The 27,405-nt window shown below is 37.2% G+C and overlaps 1 protein-coding gene across 1 annotated transcript in view; it reads right to left on the minus strand.

The window, feature by feature from the left end:
- OFCC1 (orofacial cleft 1 candidate 1) overlaps window positions 1-27,405 on the minus strand; it is a gene marked incomplete at its 5' end in the record, with an annotated part of 303,058 nt that overhangs the window by 198,615 nt on the left and 77,038 nt on the right. The window contains 2 exons of the mRNA XM_032341375.1: window positions 23,529-23,753; window positions 26,416-26,539. Coding sequence (XP_032197266.1) covers window positions 23,529-23,753; window positions 26,416-26,539 — 349 coding nt within the window. The remainder of the gene's footprint in view (window positions 1-23,528; window positions 23,754-26,415; window positions 26,540-27,405) is intronic.

The following is a 27,405-nucleotide window of genomic DNA, read 5'->3' on the forward strand; positions in this document are numbered from 1 at the left end:
CCAAATGAATAAACAAAAAGCAGAATCAGACCAATAAGCACAGAGAAGAAAGTGATGGTTGTCAGAGGGGAAGGGATGGGAGGCTGGGTAAGATGGGTGAAGGGGAATGGGAGATACAGGCTTCCAGTCACAGACTGAGTAAGTCACAGGAAGAAAAGGTACAGCATAAGGAATAAAAACAATGATATTGTAATAGTGTTGTATTGTGGCAGATAGTAGCTATACCTATAGTGAGCACAGCACAATGTTTACACTTGTCAGATCACTATGTTATATACACCTGAAACTGATGGAACATGTGTGTCAACTACACACAAATAAAAAAAAAATTAAAGAAAAATTCACTCTCGGATGCATTTACATGAATAACCTTTCCAGTTCAAAGTAATTGAGCAAACACACTGCTATGAAAATGGGACCCAAGCAACAAGACAAATTTGACCCTGCCCGTTCCAGATTCGGCACTATGGTCTTTGGGAATCAAACTTGTAATCTGTTACCTAACACCAGAGACTGTATTTGAGTCCTTTTTACTTGAGCTGGCCCTTCTATTGTATAACAGTTTCTATCAATTGTCACCATCATGGTTCTACTTGCCTGTCACTCATCTTTGTAGTGTTCATGCACCCAGCACAAGTGCTTGACATCAAAGAGATGCTTTTTCAAAAGGTGGTTAAACAAACTATTGCACTCCAGAGAAACTATTCCTAGTCATATTGATAGCTTGCATTACTATTGAAAGGTCTACCTCTTGAAAGAAAAATAGTGTCCCGTTTAATTCTGTGACTATCCTGTTTATTTCAGTTGACATTATAATGCACGTCACTGTATAAGCAACCTGTCAATGTTCGATAAACAGTGTTAGGCATAAGGACGGATGAAATGATCAGATTGACCAAACCATCTTTTCAGGTCCCCTGTTGTAGAGATGGAGACTGTGCTTTGGCCTTTTAAAAAAGAAATTTAGGGGACACCTGAGTGATTCAGTCATTTAAGCATCTGCCTTCTACTCAGGTCATGAGCCCAGAGTCCTGGAATCAAGACCTGCATCAGGCTCCCTGCTCAGAGGAGAATCTTCTTCTCCCTCTCCTTCTACCCCTCCCCTTGCTCTCACTCTCTTGCTCTCAAAATGAATAAATAAAATCTTAAAAAAAAAAAAAAAAGAATTTTAGAGAAGTGCAAGACATGAAAACTCCTTTTTTTTTTTAAATAGAGTATAAGCTTTAGTTTCATTTTAAAATTCTATGTGACTAATTATAAATGGGCAAAGATAAATACTTGCTTAAGATTATTTTATAAATTTATCCAAAAGTGCATAGGCATATTTTATATGATTTATGTAAATATTCTAAGACTTAGTTTATGTTTAAAATGAAACAGAAGCATCTGTTGAAAAATACCATAACCCTGTGGCAGCTGCTATTAAACCATTAACAGGATCAGGTTTCATTTAAACCAGATTTACCATTTTCTACAACAGCCCATGGGAAAGCTAAAAACATTAGACACAAATTACTGACAAAAGAGATTCTTAATCAAGCCATACTTTTCATTTGGCTATTTGGCTGTGAGTAACCTTTGTGATAGGAAAATAAAACCTAAATGAGAAAGAGGAAGAGGAAGAATTGAGTCAGAAACCTGGTTTGGATCATCATTTAAAAATAAAGCTGAACTGAGGTCATTACAATAATTTTATCTATTCTCATCCCTGACTTTAGAAGCACCCGCCTTGTACTAACCTGATCTGACTCAGTGATATGTTCAAAGTAGATAAAGTAAGAATTTGAGCCATACTGACCCAATTCTATTGTTAAGTTTCTGTGGTCACAGGTTATCACTTCTGGTTTTTGTATCAAGGTTTTGATGTACTCAAGTCTCCTCACTGATAAATGACCAGGAGGGACACCTGGGTGGCACAGACGGTTAAGTGTCAGACTCTCGTTTTCAGCTCAAATCATAATCTCAGGGTGGTGAGATCATACCCCACATCGGGTTCCCCACTCAGCTCGGAGTCTGCTTGAAATTCTCTCTCCCTCTCCCCATCACCCTCCCATCTGTGCTGTCTAGAATAAGTAAATGAAGTTTACAAAATAAAACAAATAAAAGACCAGGGGATAAGCAATTCTTCACAAAATTGATACAAATATCAGGCTGGACAATAAGTATAAAAACGTTCATAAAAACATGAAATGCACATAATTATTAATATTATTATTATTATCTGAAGACTCTATCCAAACTATTTCCAAGATGAGTTAGATTACAGTTTATTTAATAAAGAAGAAAAGAACATATCAAAGTAAAAATTCATCTGTAAAAATGTAAAATACCAGTATCATTTTGCATATGAGGAACAACTGTTCAAGGCTACCAGACATAACCTATAACCACCAGGTTAGCTCATGACTGCTGTAACCATGTAAATAAGAAGCCAATTCTCATGCACAAAAGGAAACTCCACTGCAACCTATTTCACAATATAGAAGAGTCACATGCAACTATCCTGACTGCTGGAAAAAAAAAAAAAAAACCATAGTATATGAACATGACAAAATCTAGTCAGTGGTATTGATTGAAAAGCAAGATAAGAGCTATATGTTATCAAATAAAAGAATTTACTTTATGTGACAATAGTTGTCTTATCTTATTTAATCTTCCAGTGTTTTTCCCTCACCGTGTATCATAGGAGAGATTGGTTGCTCTGTAATGTGTAGCTGGGGACTCATTCTTTTCCTCTTTGGCAACAAAGGATCACTAAGTTTCATTGTGTCTCTCAGAGGATCCTTTCCATAAACCTGAATACTTCCACAGCTGTCTTATGATGTAATATTTCCATGAGCATAATTGAATTGAATGCTATATAATGAGGGATTGAATGTTATATAATGTAATTGAATGCTATATAATGAGGGAAATAAATGTACTGGTCTCTGCCAACTACCACTGCCATCTCATCATGAGAGTCTTGGTGGCTGGGGGGTCACAATGTCCCTAATTTTCTTAGTATCAAGAAGAGCCTACTTTTTGAAGGCAGAGACACTACAGAGCTTAAGTTCAGTGGGTGACATAGGATGAAACAGAATGTGCACGGGAAAGGAGAGTAATGAACAAGCAAAATCCAAGAAGCAAACAAGAATTCTGAAGGCTGAAGGTTGCATGAAAAATTGGAAAAGAAAGTAAAGTTCTTTCCACTTGGGTACCAAATAGTATGAAAGTGAAGCAAAACAGAGACGATTAGGATAGTCTTTCAAAATGACAAAAATGCATATTGATAAAGTATTCTTCAATCTTCTTGACTTTCTGGAATTTTGAAAAGGATTATTATTTTTATAATCAGAAAAAAATTAACAAAGTGATTTCAAAAACAGAAGGCCCATGGGGCACCTGCGTGGTTCAATCAGTTAAACATCTTCCTTAGACTCAAATCATGATCACAGGTCCTGGAATTGAGCCCCACATCATCAGGCTCCCTGTTCAGTTGGGAGCCTGCTTTCTCTCCTCCCTCTGATGCTTTCCCTACTTGTGCTCTTTCCTTCTTTCATTGTTTTTCAAGTGAATAAATATAATCTTTAAAAAATTAAATTTAACTTTAAAAACCAGAAGACTTTCTGCTTCTGCTAGTGAGGGAGATGATCATAAATTATCATAATTCCCATTATAATAAAGAAAAACACCAGTTAAGTTACACATTTATGTATATTATTGAACCCTCAGGGGAACTGAGGACACAAAGAAACTTAGGGGAAACTAAATCTCAGAGAGGAATAAGTCTTTCATATATGAACTAAGACTCAATGGGGGCTTTAATCTTAGGAAACCGGTGAGGGAGCAGACCTGTCATTGGGTGAGAGACTTTACAGATAGAAGGAGAAACTGGTCAAAAATAGAGCAATCTTGGACTAATGTGGAATATTGAATACATAGGAGCCCCCAGATGTACAGTGAGTCCTCACTATATACCAACTCTCAACCTTAGGACTTGTATCCAGAACTCAGCAGCATATGAGTAATTAGATCCAGGGTGAGAGTCCAAGAAAGATCTCCAGTGGCACAAAAGTCCTGATGCAGGGCTGGGGAGCACAGCAGAGTCCTAGTTACATGGTGTTTGAACACCAAGCCAGACTGGAAGGAGAAATATTTTATCTCTCAAGACTTTTGAAAAACAGTGATGAATTAAAACTAACTAAAGCTATAACTTAACCCCCACTTAGCTTAATTCTAATCAGAGAGATCATTCCCTCACCCCAGCTGCCTGACAGAAACAGATTTTTAGTGGAGGATAAATATTTTCTACTTCAGTCTTTAAAAGTCCTTTATATACTGTGTCTGCCCCCACAGAAGCAGGAATATATGATGTCTAGACAAAAGATAACAGCCAATGGAAACTGACCCACAACTGACTCAGATGTTAGAATTAACAAAGCGATTAAACAATCATAATTAGGATTTTTAAAAATAGAGGAAAAGATAGAAATAAATAATTGAAGGGAGGAAACTCCAGGAGAGAACTTGTAAAAAGTTTAGAACAACAAAAAAAAGTCATAAAATACTTGAAATGAAAAGTTTATTGAGTGGACAGTAGAAATGGACATACCAGGAAAAGAATAGATGAACTCAATGAGAAATCAATAAAAATATACACAAAGATAAAATAAATAAAAACAGAAAAAAAAAAAAAACAAGATCCAAGCATGTAAGAACCTTTGGGACAATAATGAATACACGTAATTGGAGTCCTGAAGGAAAAAGGGAGAGACAATGGTTACAGAGAAAAAATTTTGAAAAGATGATCACTGAGAATTTACCAATATTGATGAAAGACATCAACCCACAAAACCAAGGAAGCTAAGAAAATCCTAACAAAACAAAATAATATGCAAATAACACTTAGGCTTATCATAGTCTAACTGTTAAATATCAAAGATAAAAAATCTTAAAAATACAGCACCATCTATAATAGGTAACAGGAAAGTTTATTATTGGCTGTCAAAGAAAGGGTCATACTTGGTCAAGTATCCATATTTCTTTATTGTGAAGTCCTGAGTATAATATAAAAATATTTATATCATATGGAAAACTTTTTCTTTCTTCTTTCTTTTTTTCTTTCTTCCTTTCTTTCTTTTTGTACTGTATTATTCTGGTCATATAGTTACTCTTCTCTCTGGCACTGAACAAAAGGTTTCCAGAAACTTTGGTTAAGAAAACCCTCCACTTTTTGCTTCTTGGTAAGCTGTTTCTTGCATAACTGACATCTTATCACTTTATATTTACCATATAATTTGTAATTCCTTAGCATCACTTTAAAACCCTAATGCAGCCTCACCACAATCTAAGTTTCTTGTATTATTTCCTATTAAACTTGCACATATTAAAATATATAATGCATATACATACATATTAAGTACTGTCAAAATTATTGTCTTGAACATCTGCCCATCACACACACACACAGAGGCTCATAAGAACCTCTTTATCAGGAAATCCTTCTTCCCAAATTCTGCTCATTATAAGTCAGACTTATGCCTCAAGGAATTTTGATATTTGAATATTGTTTGATATTTGAATATTGTTCAGTTTAAATAATACTTTGAGATAATGATTTCTAATCTACAGGTCCTCAAGCAGAAGTACAGGCAGGTGGGGCCCAGATATGGGCTAGGAGACTTAATGTGTTTTCATAACAATTACTAAGTTCTTCTAAGAATTTTAAAGCACTTAAACATAAAGTAAATAATTATTATAGGAAGAAAAGAGTTATAAATACACAATGACATCAGAAAAGGGCATCTTTAGAAATTTGTTGAGAAATACAGATTATCTAATAAAATTTCTGATGATATATACAACACAAATCATGGAGAAAAGGTGTTATATTCAATCCCTTGCTCAGTTAGAAATTGGTTCTAGAATATGAAAGACAGTTGTTCATTCTCTACCTGAACCCTGCATTGATGGAAGGTTTGCCAGTTTATATGGTAAGTTAAACCATGTGAGAACAGTTCTAATTTTAGGAAGCTCCCAGTCACTCCTAAGAAGTCATGATGTCATTAATGCTGTTGGTTAAATATTTCTAGCTCTTCACCTTCTAAGCGTATGGCAGGATTGTACTTCCAAGCTCCATGGTGGTTGGGTGGGACCTTTGACTGGTTCTGTCCAATGATCCTTAAGTGAACATAATAAGTATCACTTCCGGGCTGGAGCATTTATTCTTGGTTCTAGACCTTTGAGAGTTCTCTTTTGCCACAGTGACAAATGACATTCCAGATGGTGCTCTTTCAAACAGTCTTTGACTCAGAGTGAGAATGGGTTCAACGGAACCTCTGCTTTCCTGGAGTGGACATAGAGCTTAAGTGAAAAATAAGCTTCTACTGTATTAAGCCTCTGAGATGCCATGAGGATTTTTTGTTACTATAGAATAACCAAGCTAGTGTAGACTCCTTTTCTGGCCCTTCCTTGTATCTCCTCAAATCTAGTCTTAAGTGTTATATAAAGATGATTATTGTGCCAAAAGAGCTCAGAGCCACAGGTCTAAGTCACTGGAGATTAAGTCAAGGGTATAGAGGTTTTTGTCACATTCATGACAAAGCCAATATTAGAGGAACATGTAAATACTCATATAGTCAGTCCTTCCATAGATAAAGCAGAATACTCCATAATGCTTAAATTGTTTCCGGTAAGTCTACCATGGTGCTGCTCACACATGGCTTCAATTCTGATTTTTCTAAATGCATCTTAAATGGTTCTCTTGACTTTATGTATAGATTACTTGAATCCTAATTGTTCATTCCCATTTTCTTTAATTACTACCCTGCTTTAAAAGAGAAACTATATATCTTAGTGGTTAAAAGCAAGAGCTTTGGGGTGCCTGGGTGGCTCAGTGTCTGCCTTAGGCTCAGGTCATGGTCTCAGGGTCCTGGGATTGAACCCCACATTGGGCTCTCTGCTCAGTGGAGACCCTGCTTCCCCTTCTCTCTCTGCCTGCCTCTCCGCCTACTTGTGATCTCTGTCTGTCAAATAAATAAAAAATATTTTAAAAAAAAAGCATGGGCTTTGACATTAAATAAACATGAGGTCAAATCCCAGTTTCTCACTTAAGTAGGAATCCTATCATCTCCGGATTTCATTTCACCATTTATTAAATGCTGCTGGTAGTACTTGGGGTTTGGAGGAAAGGGGATGACAGCGGTGACAAAGGGAAGGTGGCAGGTATATAGAAGGGTGATAAACTAAACGGTGTCTTCCATGACTACCATTCTAAGGAATAAGGGGAGTCCAGGAAGTAAATAAATACACTTAATTTGCAGTAGAAATCACAAAATGTTCTTTCTGAGACAGACAGCTCTGGACAGATGAGTGGGAATTGATGCCACAGCACAGAGTAATCTAGGTTATCCAGTGAGAGTTTTATAGTACCATTATTTGCCTCTCCATTCCCTCAGCCAAGATAAATAAATAGACAAATTAGCTCTAATCCCCAGTCTTTCTGTTGTGGGATAAAAGAAAGTAATTATTCTTGGAAACTTATCTTGGACTAAGGATCAAGGACAGAGGGTGGTGACAGCTATTACTGTCATAGCTTCTGAGAGAAAAATCTTACTTTCTACACCATTGGAATACCATGCTCTCTCCTGTGCAAATGTAGTCATTCCAGGTCCCTGTTTTTTCTAAAGAAAATTGGTTTTTTGTTTGTTTTCCTTAATCCTAAAAGGTAGTCTATCAAAAGTGAACATTTGTTGAAAGTTTACAAAAAACAAGGTACCTTTTAAATCACTTTATCCTTGTCAACTCAATCACCACCATAATTCTATGAAGTAGATTTTGTTATTAACTCCATTTTTATGAATGACACAAATCAGACAAAAAGACCGAGCATCAAGCCACACTGAAAAGAGATGCAGAGAGTGGAGCTGGTTTCTGACTTGGCAATCTACTGCAGCACCATTCATGCTCTTATGCTTCCTGAATGTAGGAGGTGCAGCATCAGAAAGCCTACCTTGGCTTCATGGAGAAGAAGCCCATAGTCTTTCTTCTCTACCCTATTTACTTCTCTTCTTGATCCCTACACACTGAGAATCTACGGCTCTTCCTCCATGTACTTCAGCCTGTTCTCTCTTAAATTGCTTACTCTGAGTTCAGCCATTGAAAGTAGACATGGGCTTACCAAGAAAAAACAGTTTTACTGCAATAAAACTCCATTCTCCAGGATCCTTAATGAGCGGGTCTTCCTGAAGGTCTAGATTCACCAGACAGCTTGCAAATTAGTCATTCAGAGCAATCTTCCTGAAAAGGGTGTTCAATTCCATGATCTCTCAAAACCTACAGACCCTGAATCTAATTTTTGGATTTCTCAACAACTAACATAACCATTTGAGGAACATCGATAAACATACAATGGCATCCTCAAGGATCTAGACCCCTAGTCCCCCAAGATTAATTTGTGTAAGAGTTATCCAAGGGTGCTTATCAAAAATGCAGATTTCCAGGCTCATTCTCATCCTTGAATCAGTTACATGGGGTGAGGCTTGAGAATATGAATTTTAACAAGTATACCAAGGTAAAGGTAATTCAAGTGGTTCATCAGGTCATACTTCGAGTATCACCATCCAATATGGACACAAAGATAAGACAGGTTTGTGTGTCCTTAATCATATGACTTACACAGCTTAGGGCAACCACATTTCTGTCTAAAATCAAACTGATTCATACCTGAATAATTACGGGCTAAAAAATATGACCTTTCCCCCTTTTTCTATCAAACATGACTGAAATCAAGAGGAAATATATGGCATGTCATCTCATTATATTGAAATTCCATTACCTGACCTCAACCTCAATATGTCATAACTCATCTCTTCACATGCTCCTCAAATGTTCAACTAAGAATATTTCACTCTAGGGAGATGGCAAAATCTAATTGAATATTTTAATTTAGAAAATTCAGTTCTGGGATTTCTATACCCCCCCCTTTTTTTTTTACTGTGAAAACAAAAAGTTGAATTTTCTTTTCAGTTTCTCCTTGTTAGGCAAAAGATAAATTTTCCCTTCATTGTCCCTGAGAGTTGAACACATTGGGGAAAAATTGGGCACAGCCCATTACTTTTCCAAGCCCCTGTGACTGAGCCTCAATGCACAAAAAGATGGCATTCCTGAACATCTGCAGCATGATTAGATCAAAGACCAACAAATTAACCACAAATGGTTTTACAAGAAACAGGCAAATATATCATTTGGAAAGGAGAAACTTTTGGCAATGATTGCTAATCAACGTTTTTCCTTTGGGCCACCCACTTCACACCAAAGATATCTACTCATAACAGTAATACCTGGGCAGCATTTCCTATTTTACAAAACTCTTACGTACACATGATCACATTTGATCTACATGTCAATCCTATTACAGCATCAATATTAGCCCATTTTACAGGTGATGGAAAAACAATTAGGAAAGTAATGATACACTCACGTTTTCCCAGCTACTAAATTGTTGATCTGACTATATCAAAAATGATATCCCACTTTACCACTTCCTTCCATTCATTCAATCATTCATTCACAGACATTTTATTAAATGCCCATATTGTACCATTTTGGGCACTGAGGATAAAAAAAATGGAATGAAGACAAAGAAACTTCCTTTTCTCTTTGAGCTACTCTCTAGAGCAGGAAGGGATGGTGAATAGCCAAATAAGACAATTTTAATAGTAACAAATGCTCTGACTTATCACTACTGATGTTGGAAATAATCAAGATAAAATAGTGATGTACTGGAAAGGGACCAGAGGAGCTATTCCGTTAAGAACATCTAGTTGAAGAAAGGGAGAGTTAACCTGAGACCAGCCACATCACAGTGAAGGGAGGAGCCCTCCTAGGCAGGAAGCCACAAGCAATCCCACGGCCCTGCAACAAGAATGAGCTGGTTGTATTCAGAGACTGGAAAGGAGTGGAGTGAAACACATGAGCAGGGAAGGAGTATGAAATAAAATGAGAGAAGGGGATAGAGATGAGATCGCATGCAGTCTGAAGGCCCAGGTAAGGAATTTAGATTTTATTTTCAATGCCATGGAGAGCCACTGGAAAATCATAAACAGAGGCTTGCTGTGATCCGATTTGCAGTTTACTAGACAGACTTTTCAACGGTCCTTGAGCTCATGATGCTTTTGTTTGAACAGAAATCATTTCCCTGCCTTCACCATGAGCTTTGAGAGCCCCATCGGTTGAAAAGTCACTGACTACAGCCTGGTATATGTATGAGGCCGATAAATGCGAAAAGATAACTGGCTCTCTTCTTGGCAATGAACAGGCCATGTGACCTTGTGACCCTACTCAGCCCTTTGTGACTTCACTCAGTGTTCATTCGAGAATTAGGGTCTTAGAAGTAATTGTGAAGCATTTTGTATAGATGTTGAAATACTAAAACATATTTCCTCTGAATGTGAGCGAGTTCAAATATAGAAGCAAGTTTCTCCTCTTTAGAGAATTCAAAATGATTTGATTGTTGAATTGCATGCAAAGTGAACAAGAACTACTATTTGGTAACTAGGGCATTCTTAACTCTGAATACATCAGATGTGAACAGATGTAGAGAGCAGACACAGAGGGCAAGGATAGATTTGTGGCATTACAAAAGCATTTGCAATAAAATAAAGAATGTCAATCTGCATAAAACACCAGAATGTTTTTAAAGTTAAAAAAAAAAAAAATCAACTAGGAGGCAGGCAATAGTTGACCATTTAAAGCCTGCAATGAGACTGAATTTTTTAGATTTGTTCATGTTAGAGATATTTGAGACAGCCACATTTCTAGGTGCTAGAGATACAACAGTGAACAAAATAGTCCCATGTTCCTACTCCCAAGAAATTCATATTCTAGCGCTACCAAACAGTCTTAAGATTAAATGACCAACTGTCGAAGTCATGTAATGTAAGAGCCTCATTCCCAAATGTTAGTTTACTATATGATAAAAAATCTGTCCTCCAAAAGGACAAAGAGGAACCCTAAAAGAGAGAGGAACTTGGCTTCAAAAATAGAAATAAGTTTGGTAAAAATACAAAGAAATGGAATATGAATTGATGAATACTTTAGAGATATCAGTTCTTGCTGCTTCCTTTAGTCTGGATTGTGAACTTCAGTGTTTGGACTGTGGGGTCATTCACACAATGACATTCATGCAATTTCAGCTTTTGACATCTGGGTAAGTCCTTATCTCTAAAACCTCAGTTTCTCTTATCTGTAAAATGGGTTTAATAATACATTGGGTTGCAAGAAGTTTGCATTGATTGTGAGTATTAAGAATATAGTGAAGAACTTGACACACTGCTGGCAGTTAATTGTATTTTACTCTTCCATTCTTCCAGAGACTATGACGTACAGTAATACAAGTGAATTTCCACACTGAAGGCCTTGAAACCCCTCACATCACTCAATAGCAATGAGTACAGGCAAAACAGTATCAAATAAATTTAATGGAAACCAAGCTATCTTCAAGGAAATAAATCAAGGCTGGATTAGCTAATATTTCTTGAAGGAATGTTTTGAAGAGCTGGAGAAATCTAACGCAGAGGAAAACAGAGAAGATTCTATATAGTAGATTATTACTATAGTGATAAAAATAGTTATAGCAAAGAATTATTTCCTACATGCAAACCACTATGCTCAGTAATTTATACACCGTATTAATTATTCCTCACAAAATCCCTATGAATTAGGGATCATATTCCCATTGTACAGATGAGGACACTGAGGCCAGTGAGACTAAGTGTTTTCCTGAAGTGTTGGACTTCAGCAGAACCAATCATTGCTGAGAGTAAGATGCATGGTCAGTGGCCATCCATGCCATTCAGGTAAAGCTGTTTGCTATCTAGGTTCTCTGGGGGACCTCTTGACCAACAGAAGTTGACCATTCCAAGCACTGACAAAAAACAAACAAACAAAAACCTTCCTCCAACTAATATAAAGAAAAACTTTCTAAAACTGTATAATATAATATACTCCCAGATTATTTGTTATTAATGGTAATAATCAATAACCAATAAAAGTAATCATGTTCAGGTTCTAGTTTTCCTAAAACTGCTCCTTCCTATGAGTTATTAAAATCTTTTCAATTTTTTTTATATTAAATGTCACATAGAAAATAACCTCTTGCAAAATGTTGGGTTCATCATATTTTAAGAATTAATACTTTAGGTCATTTTAATCAGTTTCTGATATATGCAGTTTTCAGAAAGCACTTCAGGGAAGAACACTGTGGCCATGACTAATAATGACAAGAATATGAACTATATTCTTCATATACATATTGGAATCAGAACATTACTGGAGTACTTTACCATCTTAAGTATTTAGGAAGCCTTAAATAAAAAATAAATTTGCCTATTTCACTGAAATTGAGCATCCTCTTTTCAGGCATAAAACTTCAAACTTATTAATTTCATGGCTATATTTTAAAATGAGTGCCAGTACCAGCCAGCTGACTGCATGATAAGTGTCTTAAAATTTCAAGAAGAGGCACTAAATTTTTCACAGTATTTGTGTTTCATTCTCAGTGTAATAAAAATATGCCACCCCTTTTAATAATGAATAATAGATTCTCAGTTTGATTTACATGCATGGATTAAATGTCATGTTTGAAAAGTTGCTATTTTATTCATATTGGATTTCCCTCCAGTAAAACAAAAATGGTGTCCATCTACTACTATAATAATGATACCTTGCCCCACTGATGTATAAATATTAACTGGTTGATAGACCTTAAAATTCTATAGATACATGAAATAGCCTGATAGTACGGGGAGTCTAAGTCAGGTTTTCCCTGAAGCTTCTGAGGTACTTATGTGTGCCCCACAATTAGCCCAAACCCTCCTATACACAATGTGGCTACATCAGAGGAATAGGAGAGCCAGAACTTGTTTCAATGATGCCAGATTGACATACTGAATTCTAAAAGGTTCAAATCTATCATTGTTTCTTCTTTCCCACTAGAAAAAAAGAAAAAAAAGGGGGGGGGCTATTCACTGTCACCACTTATTCATGGGCCCCTGGATTCATATTCTAGGATGGCCAAAGCAAAGCACCATGGGGTGGGCTTAAAAACCAGAAATTGATTTTTTCACAGCTCTGGAGGCTGGAAGTCCAAGGTCAAGGTGCTGGCAAGGTTAGTTTTTCTGAGGCTTCTCTCCTTGGCTTGTCTCCCTCACATCAGTCTTCCATTGGTGTATGTCTATTTCTTAATCTCCCCTTTTTAAAAAGACAGCCCCATATTGGATCAAGACTCTCCCTCATGACCTCACTTCAACATAATTAACCTCTTTGAAGACCTTATCTGCAAATACAGTCACCTTCTGAGGTGCTGGGATTTATGACCTCAGCATATGAATGGCGGGGGGGCAGCCTGCAAACTTCAGTCCATAACAGGGCCCTCTCTATTTACCCTCACCTGCCATTTCTACCTTCCTATATGTACATGGCATAACTAAAGGATGACCCGTTTTGTACAAGATCCAAATGCCTTCTTGGTAATTCTAAGCTGAATTTGGAAATAAAATGACACCCCCCCCCCTTTAAGCACACAAGGTTCAGTTTGTAACAGCTACCCATGCAATTTAAGGAGAGGGTGCTCCAGCCCTTGAGATAGTATTTGGTCATATGAGGAATTACATAAATAAGCTCTTCAGTTACTTTTTGTTGCAAAAATTAGTGCCAATTCTATGGGTCAAAAAAAGAGGCATGATTGAGCACAGTGACTCACCTACTCCATACAGCATCACAGCATCAGGTGGGGTCACCGGATGCTGTTTAACTGGTGGCTAGACTGAACTGGAGTGTCCAAGATGACTTCTCTCACATGCCAAGCACACTGGCAAAGACAGAAAGAAAGCTAGGCCTTGCCCAGGAGCTCTCTCTCTTACAGTCACAGGGCCTCAACTTCTGGTCTAGCAAAGTACATTTTTATGAATTATTTTACATAGCATCTCAAGCACCTAAGACTATGGCTTCCAATAAGACAGGAAGTGAAGCTGCCAATCTTTTAAAGACTTTCAAACCCAGAACTGACACCTAGAAACTGACAGCATCACTTCTATTGTATTCCATTGTTTAAGCAGTCACAAACTGTTCCCCCCTCAGAGTGAAGGGGAGGAAACATAGATTTTGTTTTTCAGTAGAAGGAATAGCAAAGAAGTTATGGCCATCTTTAATCTACCCCAACATGTTATTGGTAACTGAATGGATGAACAAAAATATGCAAAATATGTTGTACAATACAAATAAAATTAATCTATTTGGCCATGTACATTGCAGTGACCTTTGCAACTTCCATCTGAATTAGCACCAAACATGAAAGATTTCCAATAATTCAAGCAAGCTAATGTGAATTCAGGAAACTACTTGCCTGGTTTTCATATTTTTTTAAAACTCTTTTATTACTTGTAATTCTTCCTAAGGTTGAAGTGTTTATTTATTTACTTACTAAACATACTTTTCATTTGCACAGTGAAAGAATACTTTGGTTAGACAATGACTAATAAAAGGAAGGTAACTGTGTATGCAGTTAATATAGCTCCATAACAGGAGTGCATGCTTGCTGAAAGCTAGATTTGTACATATACCTTTTAAATTCTATGATTTTCTTAATAAAGAGCTTGTAATTGCATTCTATAATTAGAAAGGCCAATAGAACTATTTTCACTTAGAAATATCAAAATATAATCTGGAGAAATGTCTGGTTGGTCTTTAAAATAATCAAGTTCAAAGTTAATATAACATTGAACAGGTGCATTCAGGGAGCTCCTCATGCATGTCTAAGTACTCTGGAAATTCTCAGAAGGCATTCCATTGGAAAAGGAGCTTTGTTGAATATGATCATGCTTCAAGGATGTGACTTTATGAGCTCACTTCTCTCTCTAGAAAATGTCTACCTAAAATATGGCTTGTATATACTAAGGAAGGGAGACAACAAAAAATAAACATGAAATTGTAAAACCTTAAAACATTGATATTTATGTTCTTAGTCATTACCAGTGATGGGCTCCCCATTTATAAGTAATGTGAAAATCATCTCTCTTCCTCCAAATTAATTTGTTTCTTCTCCAACAGATCTATTTCCATTTTAGAAGCTACTGTTACCAAGATTTGACTCTTAAGATTATCTTGACATTTCCGTGTACTCAGTTTTGAAAAACCAGATTTACTTTAAACTTATTACATCCTTATAACTAAAGTTTCACATTTCATTTCCTTCTTTTTTAGAAATGTCTATTGAATGCCTCCTATGTACAAGTACTATATGCTCTGAAAGACACTCAATAAATATGGTATGGCCTCTGTCCTCAAACACATGAAATCTTGTTGGAGCTCATTCATGTGTATAAACAATAGCAAAAGTGATTGAGGTTGAGATTTGAAGAATAAGTAGGAGTTGACTTTGGGAACAAATGGCTAATGGCTCACCAAACTTGTAAGGTATCTGGAATTCAGGTATAGCTTGAGCTAAGAATGTGCTTGGGTACATAATGGGAAGTTTGCTCTATTTAATAGGGGTAAAGACTGTGGACAGGGGCTGAAACCACATTGCTAGGTCTTTGAATCCATGGCAAGGACTTTGTGATTTATCTTAAGAGCAATGGAAAGTCAACAAATGTTTCAAAAGGGAAGTGTTAGAGTGAAGTGATGAAAAGACCATTTTCACTAATGATGACCAAGAGAACATTAGTGATGCCCCTGGGGTGAGTGGAAAGCCCTTTTTGGAGGTGGAAAAGAGTTGGGTATCCAGAGTTACAGAGCAAGGGTTTCATTGCCAACATTGCCCTGCTAAGATCTTAGGTAACTAGAATTATTTCTCCATATTGCAGTCTCTCATCTGTGAAATAGAAATATTAATGTCTACCTCACTTATTGCTTTTGAGGTTAAATGCCATAATATTATTGAAAACCGTGAACTCTACTTTGGTCTAAAACACTTCACTGGTTTTAGAAAAGGGGGACTTAACATATAAATATTGTTCACAATCGCTCATTTATCCTTTCGAACAATAGAATCATAGACATATTAGGAAGAGAAATACTGATGTATTTTAATCAACCAAAACTTTGTTTTAGGTATATATTTGGTGTTTAGTTGTTTTTGTTTTTTTTAGAGCTGATTTTCTCCTAACTTTAAAATACTTTAGTCCTTGAAGTATGTTGGCCTTGAGCTGCACTACATAACATTTACCCTAGACCACCACCCTATTGGTGGTAAATAACAACATAAAATCAACAAGCTTGGGCTTCTTGTGATGATTATTGTATGTGGAGATCACAGAGGCACAGGGAGATTGGGTGACTGCTCTAAGTCACTTTGCTAAGTAGGTTTTGGAACCAAAATTCAGTTCAAGAAAGAGCACACACTTAACCACCATTCTACCAGGTCTTGGTCCCCTATTTTTATTTTTTGCCTTTAAACAAGTACTTACAAAATTTCATCATTCACACTGGCATGTGATTCAAAAAACAGATGTGCTTATCGAATCAAATGGGATTAAGGGCCATCAAAATTGAGTGATTTCCACCCCCCCCCCTTGGTGACACAGACCCTCAATCCAAGACATGGTTTTCTTTGCTTTGAGGTGTAGGGGAATGTGAACAATGAAATATGTAAGTAGAAATTGAAGGAAACCATGGTCTTAATGGAATCATTAGAGAAATTGTTCCAGAATGCTACATCCTTCCAGAAATAATAACCCTATAATGTCAGCAGATTCAGAGTCAGCATGGGTTACCTGCTGCACACAGACTGCCTGGTCATGTTTGTTAGAGCTGCCTGAGACCTAGCCCAACTTCAGCACATGACCTTTCAGAACTCTTTGTTTAATTCATTAATCAATGTTCTTTGCCTGAATTTTGCTGGTTTTGCTTCTTGAACCTATTATTTGTATCCTCTTTTTTTAAGTTGGTCAATCCCTGTACCCAATGAAAAAGAATTATAAGCATAGCACTTTTATGTAATATTAACAAACTGTTTTCTCGGCTCAGGTACTATTGCCAAAGTACGATAATATTTTTAATTTTCATATTTAAATATCATCTTTGAATAATGACATATTTTAAATGATAATGTGAAAACAGTTATCGTAACCATCATAATTCTTAATATGTGACTTTAACTTTTAAAAAGTAGTTTAGTATATTTTCTATTTCAATTTTCCATGCAGCACTAAAGATTCCATATCTACTTATCTGCATAGATTAGAAAATTAGAATATTAGAAACCAAGTACAACTGAAGAAAGTGTAATTTTTATCAAATTTTCAAAGGAACAGTCCAATTTTCTTATAATAAGATTTTCCTTATGTCATGGTTTTCTGTAGTTTTCATCTTTATAATTATAAACAAAAAGCCACACATATATGACTGGTTTCAATCAGTGTTTTCCAACTGCGGTGTACATATCTTGTGAAAATAGAGATGTCTTAGTTTTAATTTTGATTAAATTTTGAGTTCATTAGTTGGAGAAATAATCATTTAATTGTACAAATTATACAATCATTTGTTCTTTCTTCTGCTATTCAAAAGCTCTTCATTGCCTAATATTTTATTAAATTGAATAGAAAAGCCATAGTGTTTATTTAATATTCCCTTGGAAAATTATAAAATATTTCAAATATAGAAGATTCAAAAGAATAAATCGAGATGGCATTAGTCCTTTCTTTCTTCCTTGCTCTTAGAAGATATTTCTTTTTAGTTCTTTTAGCAAGTTCTTAAGAAGGCTATAATGCTATGGGTTGAATTGTGTCCCCTGAAAGAAGAGATATTAAAATCCTAACTCCCAGAATCTCAGAATGTGACAGGATTTGGAAATAAGATCTTTGTTGATTTAACCAAGATGAGGTCATTAGGTTGGGTCCTAACCTATTATGACCAGTGTCCTTACAAAAAGGGGAAATCTAGACACAAAGACAAATACACACAGAGGGAAGAGGATGCGAAGACACACAGGGAGAGTGGGATCCTACGTGACTCAGTCATTAAGCTTCTGCCTTCAGCTCAGGTCATGATCCCAGGACCCTGGGATGGGGGCCTGTGCATCGGGCTCCCTGCTGGGTGGGAAGCCCGCTTCTCCCTCTCCCACTCCCCCTGCCTGTGTTCCCTCCCTCACTGTGTCTCTCTCTGTCAAATAAATAAATAAATCTTGAAAAAAAAAAAAAAGAAAGAAAAGAGAAAAAGAAAAGAAAAAAAGACACACAGGGAGAGGGCCACATGAAGACAAATGATCAGAGGGATGTATCCACTGCCATGGAACACCTGAAGCTGGGAGAGAGGCACAGGACAGTTCTTCCCCAGCACCGTCAGAGACAGCAAAGGTCCTACTGACATCTTGGCTTCAAACTTCTGGCCTCCAGAATTGTGAGACAATAAAATTCTTTGTTTTGAGCCACTTAGTTTATGGTCCTTATAGCAGCTTTAGGAAGTTAATTTAATATTCTTAGTCAAAACTATGCCAACTCTTGAATGATAGAGTTAGGTAACTATCTTCTTAAATTTTCTCTCAGGCCCCTGAATGTATTGTTCAGTTTTCTTCAGTCCTCACTACTTCAATCTGCTGCTTCATCACTACGTGTCCACCTACGGATTGATTTTACTTTGTCCTGCTCACAATTTTTGCTCCCTTAATCTGAGAGTTTGGGTTTTCCAGCAAGTCTGGGAAATTGATAGCTGTTATGTCTTTGTATATGTATTCTCTCTTTTTCTCTATTCTCTGTTTCTGGAACGATTATAAGCTGCATGTTAGACCTTTTCTTCTAATTCTTTCCAAATCAATTCACTTTTTTCATCTCCTTATCTTTTCGTGCAGTCCAGGCAAGGTCTTCAAATCTGGCTTCCAGCCCATTAGCTCTCTACTTAGAAGGTTTAATCTATATAATGTATCTTTCGAGTTTTTAATTTCAACTACTTTATATTTTCCATTATAAGATTTACATTGCTAGGTTAATAGGAGAGATAAAATTTTAAACAAAGCCTAAAAAAAGAGAAATTTCCTATTATTTCCCTCTATTAGTGGGGAGATTTTTTTGTCCAGTCTATCCTTTTTGGGCTAGTCTTGAATATCCTAGTTTGATGCAGGAGACTTTCCTTCAAAACTCCATACCAAACGGGTCCAAGGCCTCACCTCCCGAATGGTCATTGAAATCCAAAACTTTAGGTACCCAAGATCGATCTCCCCAGTTAACTCACTGCCCTGTCTGGTTTTCAATTTCCTCTTCATTTCTGATAATCAAGGATATCCTTTCCTCTCTTGAGTGTTTACCAATGCATCTAAAACCGACTGGCTCATATCTCATCTAGAATTTCCAGGTGTTTATAGAACCTAATCTGAAAATAAAATATAATGCCTTTGGCTCCTGCATTGGCAGAATGGTAGACTAAGACAATCTGAATATTTAACTTAGTTTAACAGCTTGCCAAAATTGAAAGACAAAAGGCATAGTTGGCAGGGTGGGGGACATATACCCTCTCAAAGATCCTAGCCTATGTCTTGTTAATGAACATGATCAACAAAGAAGGCAATGTTTTCTAGTTGAAAGATTTCCAGGATAAATGTCAAAAGACAAGTAGGTTCCAAGTGTCTCTACCAAGAAACTTCAAAATTTTCAGGCAAAACAAGCCCAAGTCTCAAATCTATAATTCAATTTAATACAATTCTTACAGTATTCATAAGAGGGATGGAGCTGTTATTACCCATTTTACATGAGAGGACCGAAGCTCAGACTTTTCAGTCAACTCATTGTTTTTGATCACCTCCGTCTCGCAATACAGGAAAACCAATGCTAAGATGTGGAATTATTTAGACAAAATCCAAGTGACAGTATCTGGAAGTAGTCTTGTGGGTGTTTGGGGTGATATTACGTTGGGCTTACCCATATATCTGCCACCTCCTTTGGAGACTTCTCAAACCCTTTTCACTTTAACCTTCAAGTATTTACCTCCTGGCATAGCCTGATGCCAAAGCGAAGCCACCTTTAATGTTGTCTCATTGTACCCTCATTCCAATATCCATCAAAAGGTAGACTTACATGTGGATAAAGCAAGACTTTCTGCAGCATTCTGGGTGCTTCTGTAATTAGGATTTGCCCTTCTTTGGGGGGAAATGTTTTCTCAGTCCGTCCTTTCTGCATGAGAGTAGATGACCATCTCCCCCACCCCATTAGCACTTGTAAGATGCCTTGTGCTCTCTAAAGACCTTACGAAGCCAATTTCTCTTGTTTGTGGAGTTACAGTGGAGATGACCCCCTCTTAGACTCACATTTTAAAAATAATGACACAAATATCTTATATGTCCCTATATCAATTACATACCCAATGCACATTTAGGTGTTTGTGCATGTGTATTCCTATTGTTAAAAAGTTGTATTTCTGGAAAACTTGCTGTTTGAACTGTCAGTCTCCCACAAACTGCCGGCAGAGTGACTGGCAGGCAGAATTGTGTGGTTAGTGAAAAATTTGCTGTTATTGGGTAGAACCCAATGGAATGAACAGGACTTTGAGCAACAGCATTTTTATTCTGAAATGAAACAGCCTCAGATGACTTCTCTTTCCTGTCAAGTTCTGGAGGTTTGGGTGCTTTTCTTGTTTTTGTTTTTGTCCTGAATTTTGTACTTTTCTTATATACACTGAATGTGAAATAGCCTAGCGCATTTCTTTGGGGATCTGGGATTTTGTTAGGTGACACCAAGGGATGCATGTAATTCTGTGACATTTTGTCAGGCTGTTAAAGAGTAAATTTTCCTTGGCTGTGGCAGGAGGTAATTATTTTTGTTTGTTTGCTTCTGACACAGGGGAAGAAAATTTGGGGTTGTTATTTCAACTATTCCAAGACACTTTTTGTTCTTTTTGGCAGGAAGGGAAAAATGCATTTTACTATCGAAAGAAGGGCCGCCTCTGCTTTCCCTTACAGACTAGATGCACTTTTTAACACTAACATTTTCGCAACCTCAGTCATGTAGTGGTTCTGGACCTCTTCCTGAAGCCTTCCCTAGTACCCTTCTTCAGTCCTCTTGGCATTAGATCTTTAGCACACTCTGTTAGTTCTCCCAAAACAGGTGTGGAATATTCTCAAAATAAACATAGCAATATATGTGGCATCTGTCCTCAGAGTTCACAGTTCTGATAGTGGGATCCAGGGATGGGCCTCTAAACCCATAAAAACAATAATAACAACACTTTTTACCACCTTTTAGCATCAAACAGGTATTGATGCAGATGGCTCTAGAACTCAAGCTTTTGAAACTACATACTCTGTAGCCTAACTCTATGTGTTAAAATTTCTGGTACTTAATTAAAATGTAGCAAATAAATGTAACAGCCCATTAGGTACAAATTTTTTTTTTAAATAACTAAGATTTTAGGTCACACCACATTTCTGAGGTAAAGGGTGAGAACCAAGACCTCAGCACAGGAGCTGAATTATGCCTGCTGTCTTCTTAGAACATGTCCTCAAATTCTGGTCCCATAGAGGCAGTGGGTTCCCCCAGGGAAAATGTCCTCTCCTTCCAACCTGAAACTAACTCCTCTCACTGGCATACCCCCTTAAGAAGGCCTTTGGGATCCATCACTAAAAGGAATTTAAAAAAAAAAAAAAAAAAAGAGGAAGGAAGAAAAGAATTAGTAGAAAGAAAGAAAGAAAGAAAGAAAATGTTAACTGATGTTGCTCTCAAGCAAAGGTCAGTTTGAAAGTTACTCACCATATAAACATCTGTTATATATAATAAAATGAAAGTCCACTGGGTAAAAATTTATGGACAGTTTCTTCATCAAAGAAACAGAACAATTATAACAATGATTAAAAGAAGCCTCTGGACTCTTACTACACACCGGCACTGTGGATTTCCACAGCTATTCTCTTAGTCATTTCTCATGATGTATCTGGTAGGCAGATATTATGCCCATTTCACAGATGAGCCAACTGAGGTTTGGTTCCCCAGTGAACATTTTCAGCCAGGATTCCTTTCTGCTTAGGGAGGATGCTATCCAGGGAAAAATTGAGGTCTCTGTCTTAAAGAGACTCCTGGTGTTACCATCCCCATCAACACTACCAACTCTCCAAACCCTAACAGAAGTCAACCACGGCTACATCTTAGGATTACACTGTGAACCTTCGCTGAATGTCTGATTAGTACATGGCTCCCAACAGTAGGCAGACTTTGCTTTTTTGGTTTTAACACCTGTCAACTTCCAAACAGAGAGGTCATCTGATACTCTATACTTATTATTCAATGGTGTGGCTTTTATGAATGCCAGATCTTTTCTATTTCTTAAAACCTACTACAGAGTTGTTGCTCATTAAAAAATCAAAAACAAAAACCAACCAAACAAGCAACAGCAATAAGAAAAACACTGTCTGTCCTCAAGGGGTGTAGATATCTAACAAGTAAAGGCGGCAAAAACATGGAGGTTGGTAATTTTCTTCTTGGACCCTACAAGTAAATGATGGCCTCCTGGGTTTGTAGTTTATAGATCTACTGTACAGAAAGGCTCATTTGTTTTTATGGCTTCACATTCCGTTTTAATTTTGTCAGTTGGTCAGAATAAATGCAATATATTATCTGAAGAGTATATTCATGTGAATAATACATTGCAACCCTTAATGAAATACCACATGCTAAAATTAATTAAAAGGATACCTTTAAGCACAAAACCTAAAGGGAAATGGGGAAAGAGAGTACACTTCTATTTTAGAGAGAAATTAGTTTTTTTTTTTTTAATATCACTCTGCAATACCTATATTGACTCTCAAGATGTTTGTTTTATGCATTCAAATTAATAGTGTAAAAGGCAATTCTGTATTTGTGAACAGTCTGTGCTCATGCCCAACATCCAATGTACCAGGACTAACCCAACCTCCCTTCTTTTTCTTAGGGCCAGAGGAAGCTGAGACTCCCCTCTCTGTTTCCAAAGGTAACTTGATGACCTCCAGGCTCTACTTCTCATCCCTGCCACCAGGGTCAGTCCCTCTTTAATCTCACTTATCTCTTCCTGCCTTACTCAGCACCATCTCCTCTGTAATCTCTTTGCATGGTAAACACATCCCCTTATATCCATAATATATTTTCTGAACAATCCCTCCAACTTCTCTTCTAGTCCAAACCTTGGTTCTCACCTAAATTCAGCATCTCTGGCTACTTACACATGTATACATGTACAAGACACCCCAAAACACTCATCATTAATCTCCCAGCACATAAATCCAAAAAAGATGAAGAACTAGACCAAGTATCCACGTTATATGTTCTTGATAAATGAAGATAGCATTTCCATTTTACACTGGACATGACGGGGGGAGGGAGGTCCCTTTATGGTGCACAACCCATGTTTGGTGCATAGTGGGTGCCCACTAGGTATTTGCTGAATGAATGCATGCAAGAATGAATGAAATCCTTCCTGTTCACTACACAGAGCTGAATATCTAAATCTACATCAATTGGGATAAAAAGATGGACGGGTAGGAAGCATGGAGAAACTACAGAAAAAGCGCTATGTGGGCAAAAAGACCTGCTTACCACATGAAGGCTTTCATGGAAATAGAGCCCCACATCATAAAAGTTTCCATCATGCCTCACTGGGTGTGTTCTGGTCTTCAGCTGCTCTGTATGCCTCCACTGCATGGGACAGCCACCTGGTCGAGGGAGCAAGGACACTCTGAGGAGGTAAGAGCCTCGGGGAGCCTTGTTCTTGAGACCCCTTAGGCATTTCATCTGCATTTGAAGACGCTGAGGCTCCTGACCCTGCTCAACCTAAAGACAAGACAGGTCTTTGAAATATGCAGGAACTGGGTAAAACCACGCAATTAGCCACAATGCGATTCTCGGGGGTGGGGGGAAATAGACAATTATTTTCGCTCAACCTGTAATTGTTAGGTATTAGTAATGATAACAGGGGAGGACACAAGATATATAATTAGGAGGTCAAAAGCCAAACCTGCCAATTATGCCAGGGAAAGTTTAGCCAATTTTTAAGCATGGTATGTTAATGATCTGTGACATCAGAAACCATTCATCTATTATAATAAGATAGAATTAACAGGAAACCAACACTTCTAAAAACCACACATCATGCCTCTTCAAGGTTATCTGGGATGGGAGAACATGGGCCGTGAGCTCCAACTCAGAGTTCGAAAGGCGACAGTCCTTCCCTCTGACACTAATCACAGACCATATGACACTGTAGGAGAGGAAACCTTTTTTCCCTACCCTTCAGGGTCTTCGCTGGACTCCAACTTAAATTTACATGAAAAGGGTTAACAAGAGAAAAAAGCCGAAGTTTTATTACTGCACAGCAAGGCCCAGGAATGACATGGAGACCTACAGAAATGACCAGGAGAGGCATTTATAGGAAGAGAGACAATAGCGCATTTCTTTGGGGATCCAGGATTTTGTTAGGTGACACCAAGGGACGCATGTAATTCTGTGACATTTTGCCAGGCTGTTAGAGAGTAAACTTTCCTTTGCTGTGGCAGGAGGTAGAGAGACATTTTAGGAGGACAGACAGTACACTGGCGAGAAGCTGACAGAATAAAGAAAACAGGTGTTAGAGAGTTTTAGTGAGGAAGGAATTCTAAGCTAAGTTTGGCCTGAAGTAGTAGATTAGTAAAAATAAATAGCAACGTTTCTCTCCTTTTAAGAGTTCCAATCACTGGCGATAAGGATGTTTTTTCACTTCTCAGTACAGGAAGGGTACCTTCCTTATGGGAGATAGTATTCCTGAGTTCAGGGGGACAGAGGAGGGTCTGAGGGGTCTTGCACTGGTTGTTTCTCAAGCAGCTTCACTTCAAAATAATCCCTGTGCCACTCTGGTACATTCTGGAAACCTACCATTGGCCCCTAGACCACACTGAGGAGGGAAGTCCAAAGTAGGTCAGACAAACACCAATAGATAGTTTAATTCAATTTCAACATGAGGTCAACTAACCCCATCAGTTTCACATGCGAATAAAAGAATAAAGGAAGGGTAGCATTTGTATACGCTTTAACCTACAACTCAGCATAAATTGTAAGTAACTAAAGAACACAATTCAGGCATATTTTATGGGACATTGGAATTTCATTGCTTACCTTCAGCTGACAGAAATAGGCCATTTTCATTTTTAGTAAGTGCCAGAAAGTTTATACGAATTGATAAGATTTTTAATGGACTTGTTTCAGATTAAACAAAAATTAAACTGGGATTATTAATAACTCCAATGTCATTAAGTCATGTTTTCTATACTCATAAGTCCCAAATAGTCTTCAGAATAATTTGACCTCAAAGAATTCTCTATTACATTGTGCTTTAAGCAAAAAATAATGTCGTTTTTGGAAGCAGGTTAGTCTCTTGGTTACTGGAGTTAGTAGCATACCCATTAATCTGCAACCAACAGTAAGTACTTAGGAATCCCGCCTTGACTTTATTTTGTTAGTGATAATATATATTTCCATATAGATAGTATGCTTCTGGAATCAAATCACAGTTAAATAAACAATGAAAGTTGCTAAACTTCTTCTGTTTTTGTTTTTTGGTTTTTTTTCATATGAGTCATACTTAAAAGCCTATCGGAATAACAATTATTTTTGGTTTAATTAGAAAATCTTAATTAACAATAAGGACTTAACCTTCATATTTTGGTTTCCAAAAATATTTTAAAAATTAACACCATCTGAATAAATAAGACAATCTCTTTAAACCTCAAGGCAGGATTACCGATGCAGGCAGACCGAGTTATTAAACACATTCTAAATTAAACGCCTCTATGAATTTTATACTGAAATATATTGTGATAGTTTTGCATGCCAAATGTGACATTTTGTATTTTAGATTCATCTTCTGTAGTAATTTTGGAAATGTCATACAAACAAAGATTTTGTCATTTACCAATGGAATTACTATGCATGGTTGCTTAGGCATCTCTTCGCTGGTTCTTGTGGTTGTTTCAAGTCAGCAAGCCATAAAAAATCTTTATCTCTCTGAAACACAGCAATTTGGAAGATAATCGAATGGTGACTAGGGGGCAGAAATGCCAGTCTGAGGAATTATACCACAATCTCTCTTGCATTTACAACCTTCCTCAAAGCGTATGTCAGATGAGTAGGGAAAGAAGACAGAAGATTCATCAAATCTCAAACCTTGTCTCATTTGCATGGTGGCAGCTCTGCCTCATTGTCTAGTGACAACCCAGCGCGGTGCCAGGGACACCTTTTTTGAGGAATTCCAATGCCTTTACAACTGAGAATTTTAGCTGTTCTATCTTAGCAAAGAATTCTCCTCAAAAATATTTACCAAGCCCTGCTGAAACTCTGTTTCTCTAAAGGGTCCCCCAAGAGGAAAAGCACCACAGGAAAAGAAGTCGATAACAACTGATCTCATCACTTTAACATTTTGTGGCAGAGGAAAAGTTCCTGGTGAGAGCCTCACCTTCCAGCAAGGTCCTGCTGCTCCCTTTGATTCGCGAGTGACTTCTGGGAGGGTGCAGAGCTTGGCTGAGCTGTCTTCTTTACAGACATTTAGCTCTGCAATTAATGGTTGACTTGGTGCTCTGCTAGCAGTTACAAGAAGAAGGGAGATAAAAGGAACAGAAATCGACAGTGGGCATAATGAAAAGGTTTGCCCTTGGAAACACAACACAATTTGATGTTTTCTTTAAACATCGTGTCAGATTAACTGAGAACTAGATAAACACCACATTACCACCATTGATTAAAGTTGGGGAGATGAGTAGCTTTTGAAATGGGATCCAACAAAATACAAGACTCACTATATTCCGTACTGATCTACCAGCAATTAAAATGCGGCTTGTTTCAGAAATTACCAGAAGGTTACATATTTGGTAAGATGTTTAGCCACCTCATTTTCTACCCCCACCCCTTCTAGCCTATAAATTGGTAAAGAATCGCTGGAATGGGAAAATCATTTAAATAGATGAACAGCTGATATGATACAAACTTTTTCTTTTCTTTTTTTGACGCAATGATCAGAGATGAAGATCTATTTCTACCTTCAAAATGTTCCGTAGGCCTTTTTATTTTTTCTCCTATTAACATTTATTGTCTTTATTTGAGCTTCTTTGTTACTATTTATTTATTTATTTATTTATTTAAAGCGTCACGCATCCTAACAACATGCGCCTGCTTTCCCATATTCATTTGAATTAAGAAGGATCTTGTATTTCACTTCTCCTGACTTAAGCTTAATTCCATCAGCAGGGCCATCTGTGACAATGACTGTACCCCCACCAGAGGAATGGCCTTTCTGGATCTCACAGCTGATTTAGTTTCTTGTGATAGAAATGATTTCCCTTAATTTGGTTAGAGCTACACTGACACAAGGGTTCATTAGGACACCCATTTGCTGGCAATTCAATTTCAAATTAAATACACTTTGTTGTAAATTTTATTACTTTTAAAC

This window comes from Mustela erminea, chromosome 4 (assembly GCF_009829155.1).
Source record: "Mustela erminea isolate mMusErm1 chromosome 4, mMusErm1.Pri, whole genome shotgun sequence".
Classification (NCBI taxonomy): domain Eukaryota; kingdom Metazoa; phylum Chordata; class Mammalia; order Carnivora; family Mustelidae; genus Mustela; species Mustela erminea.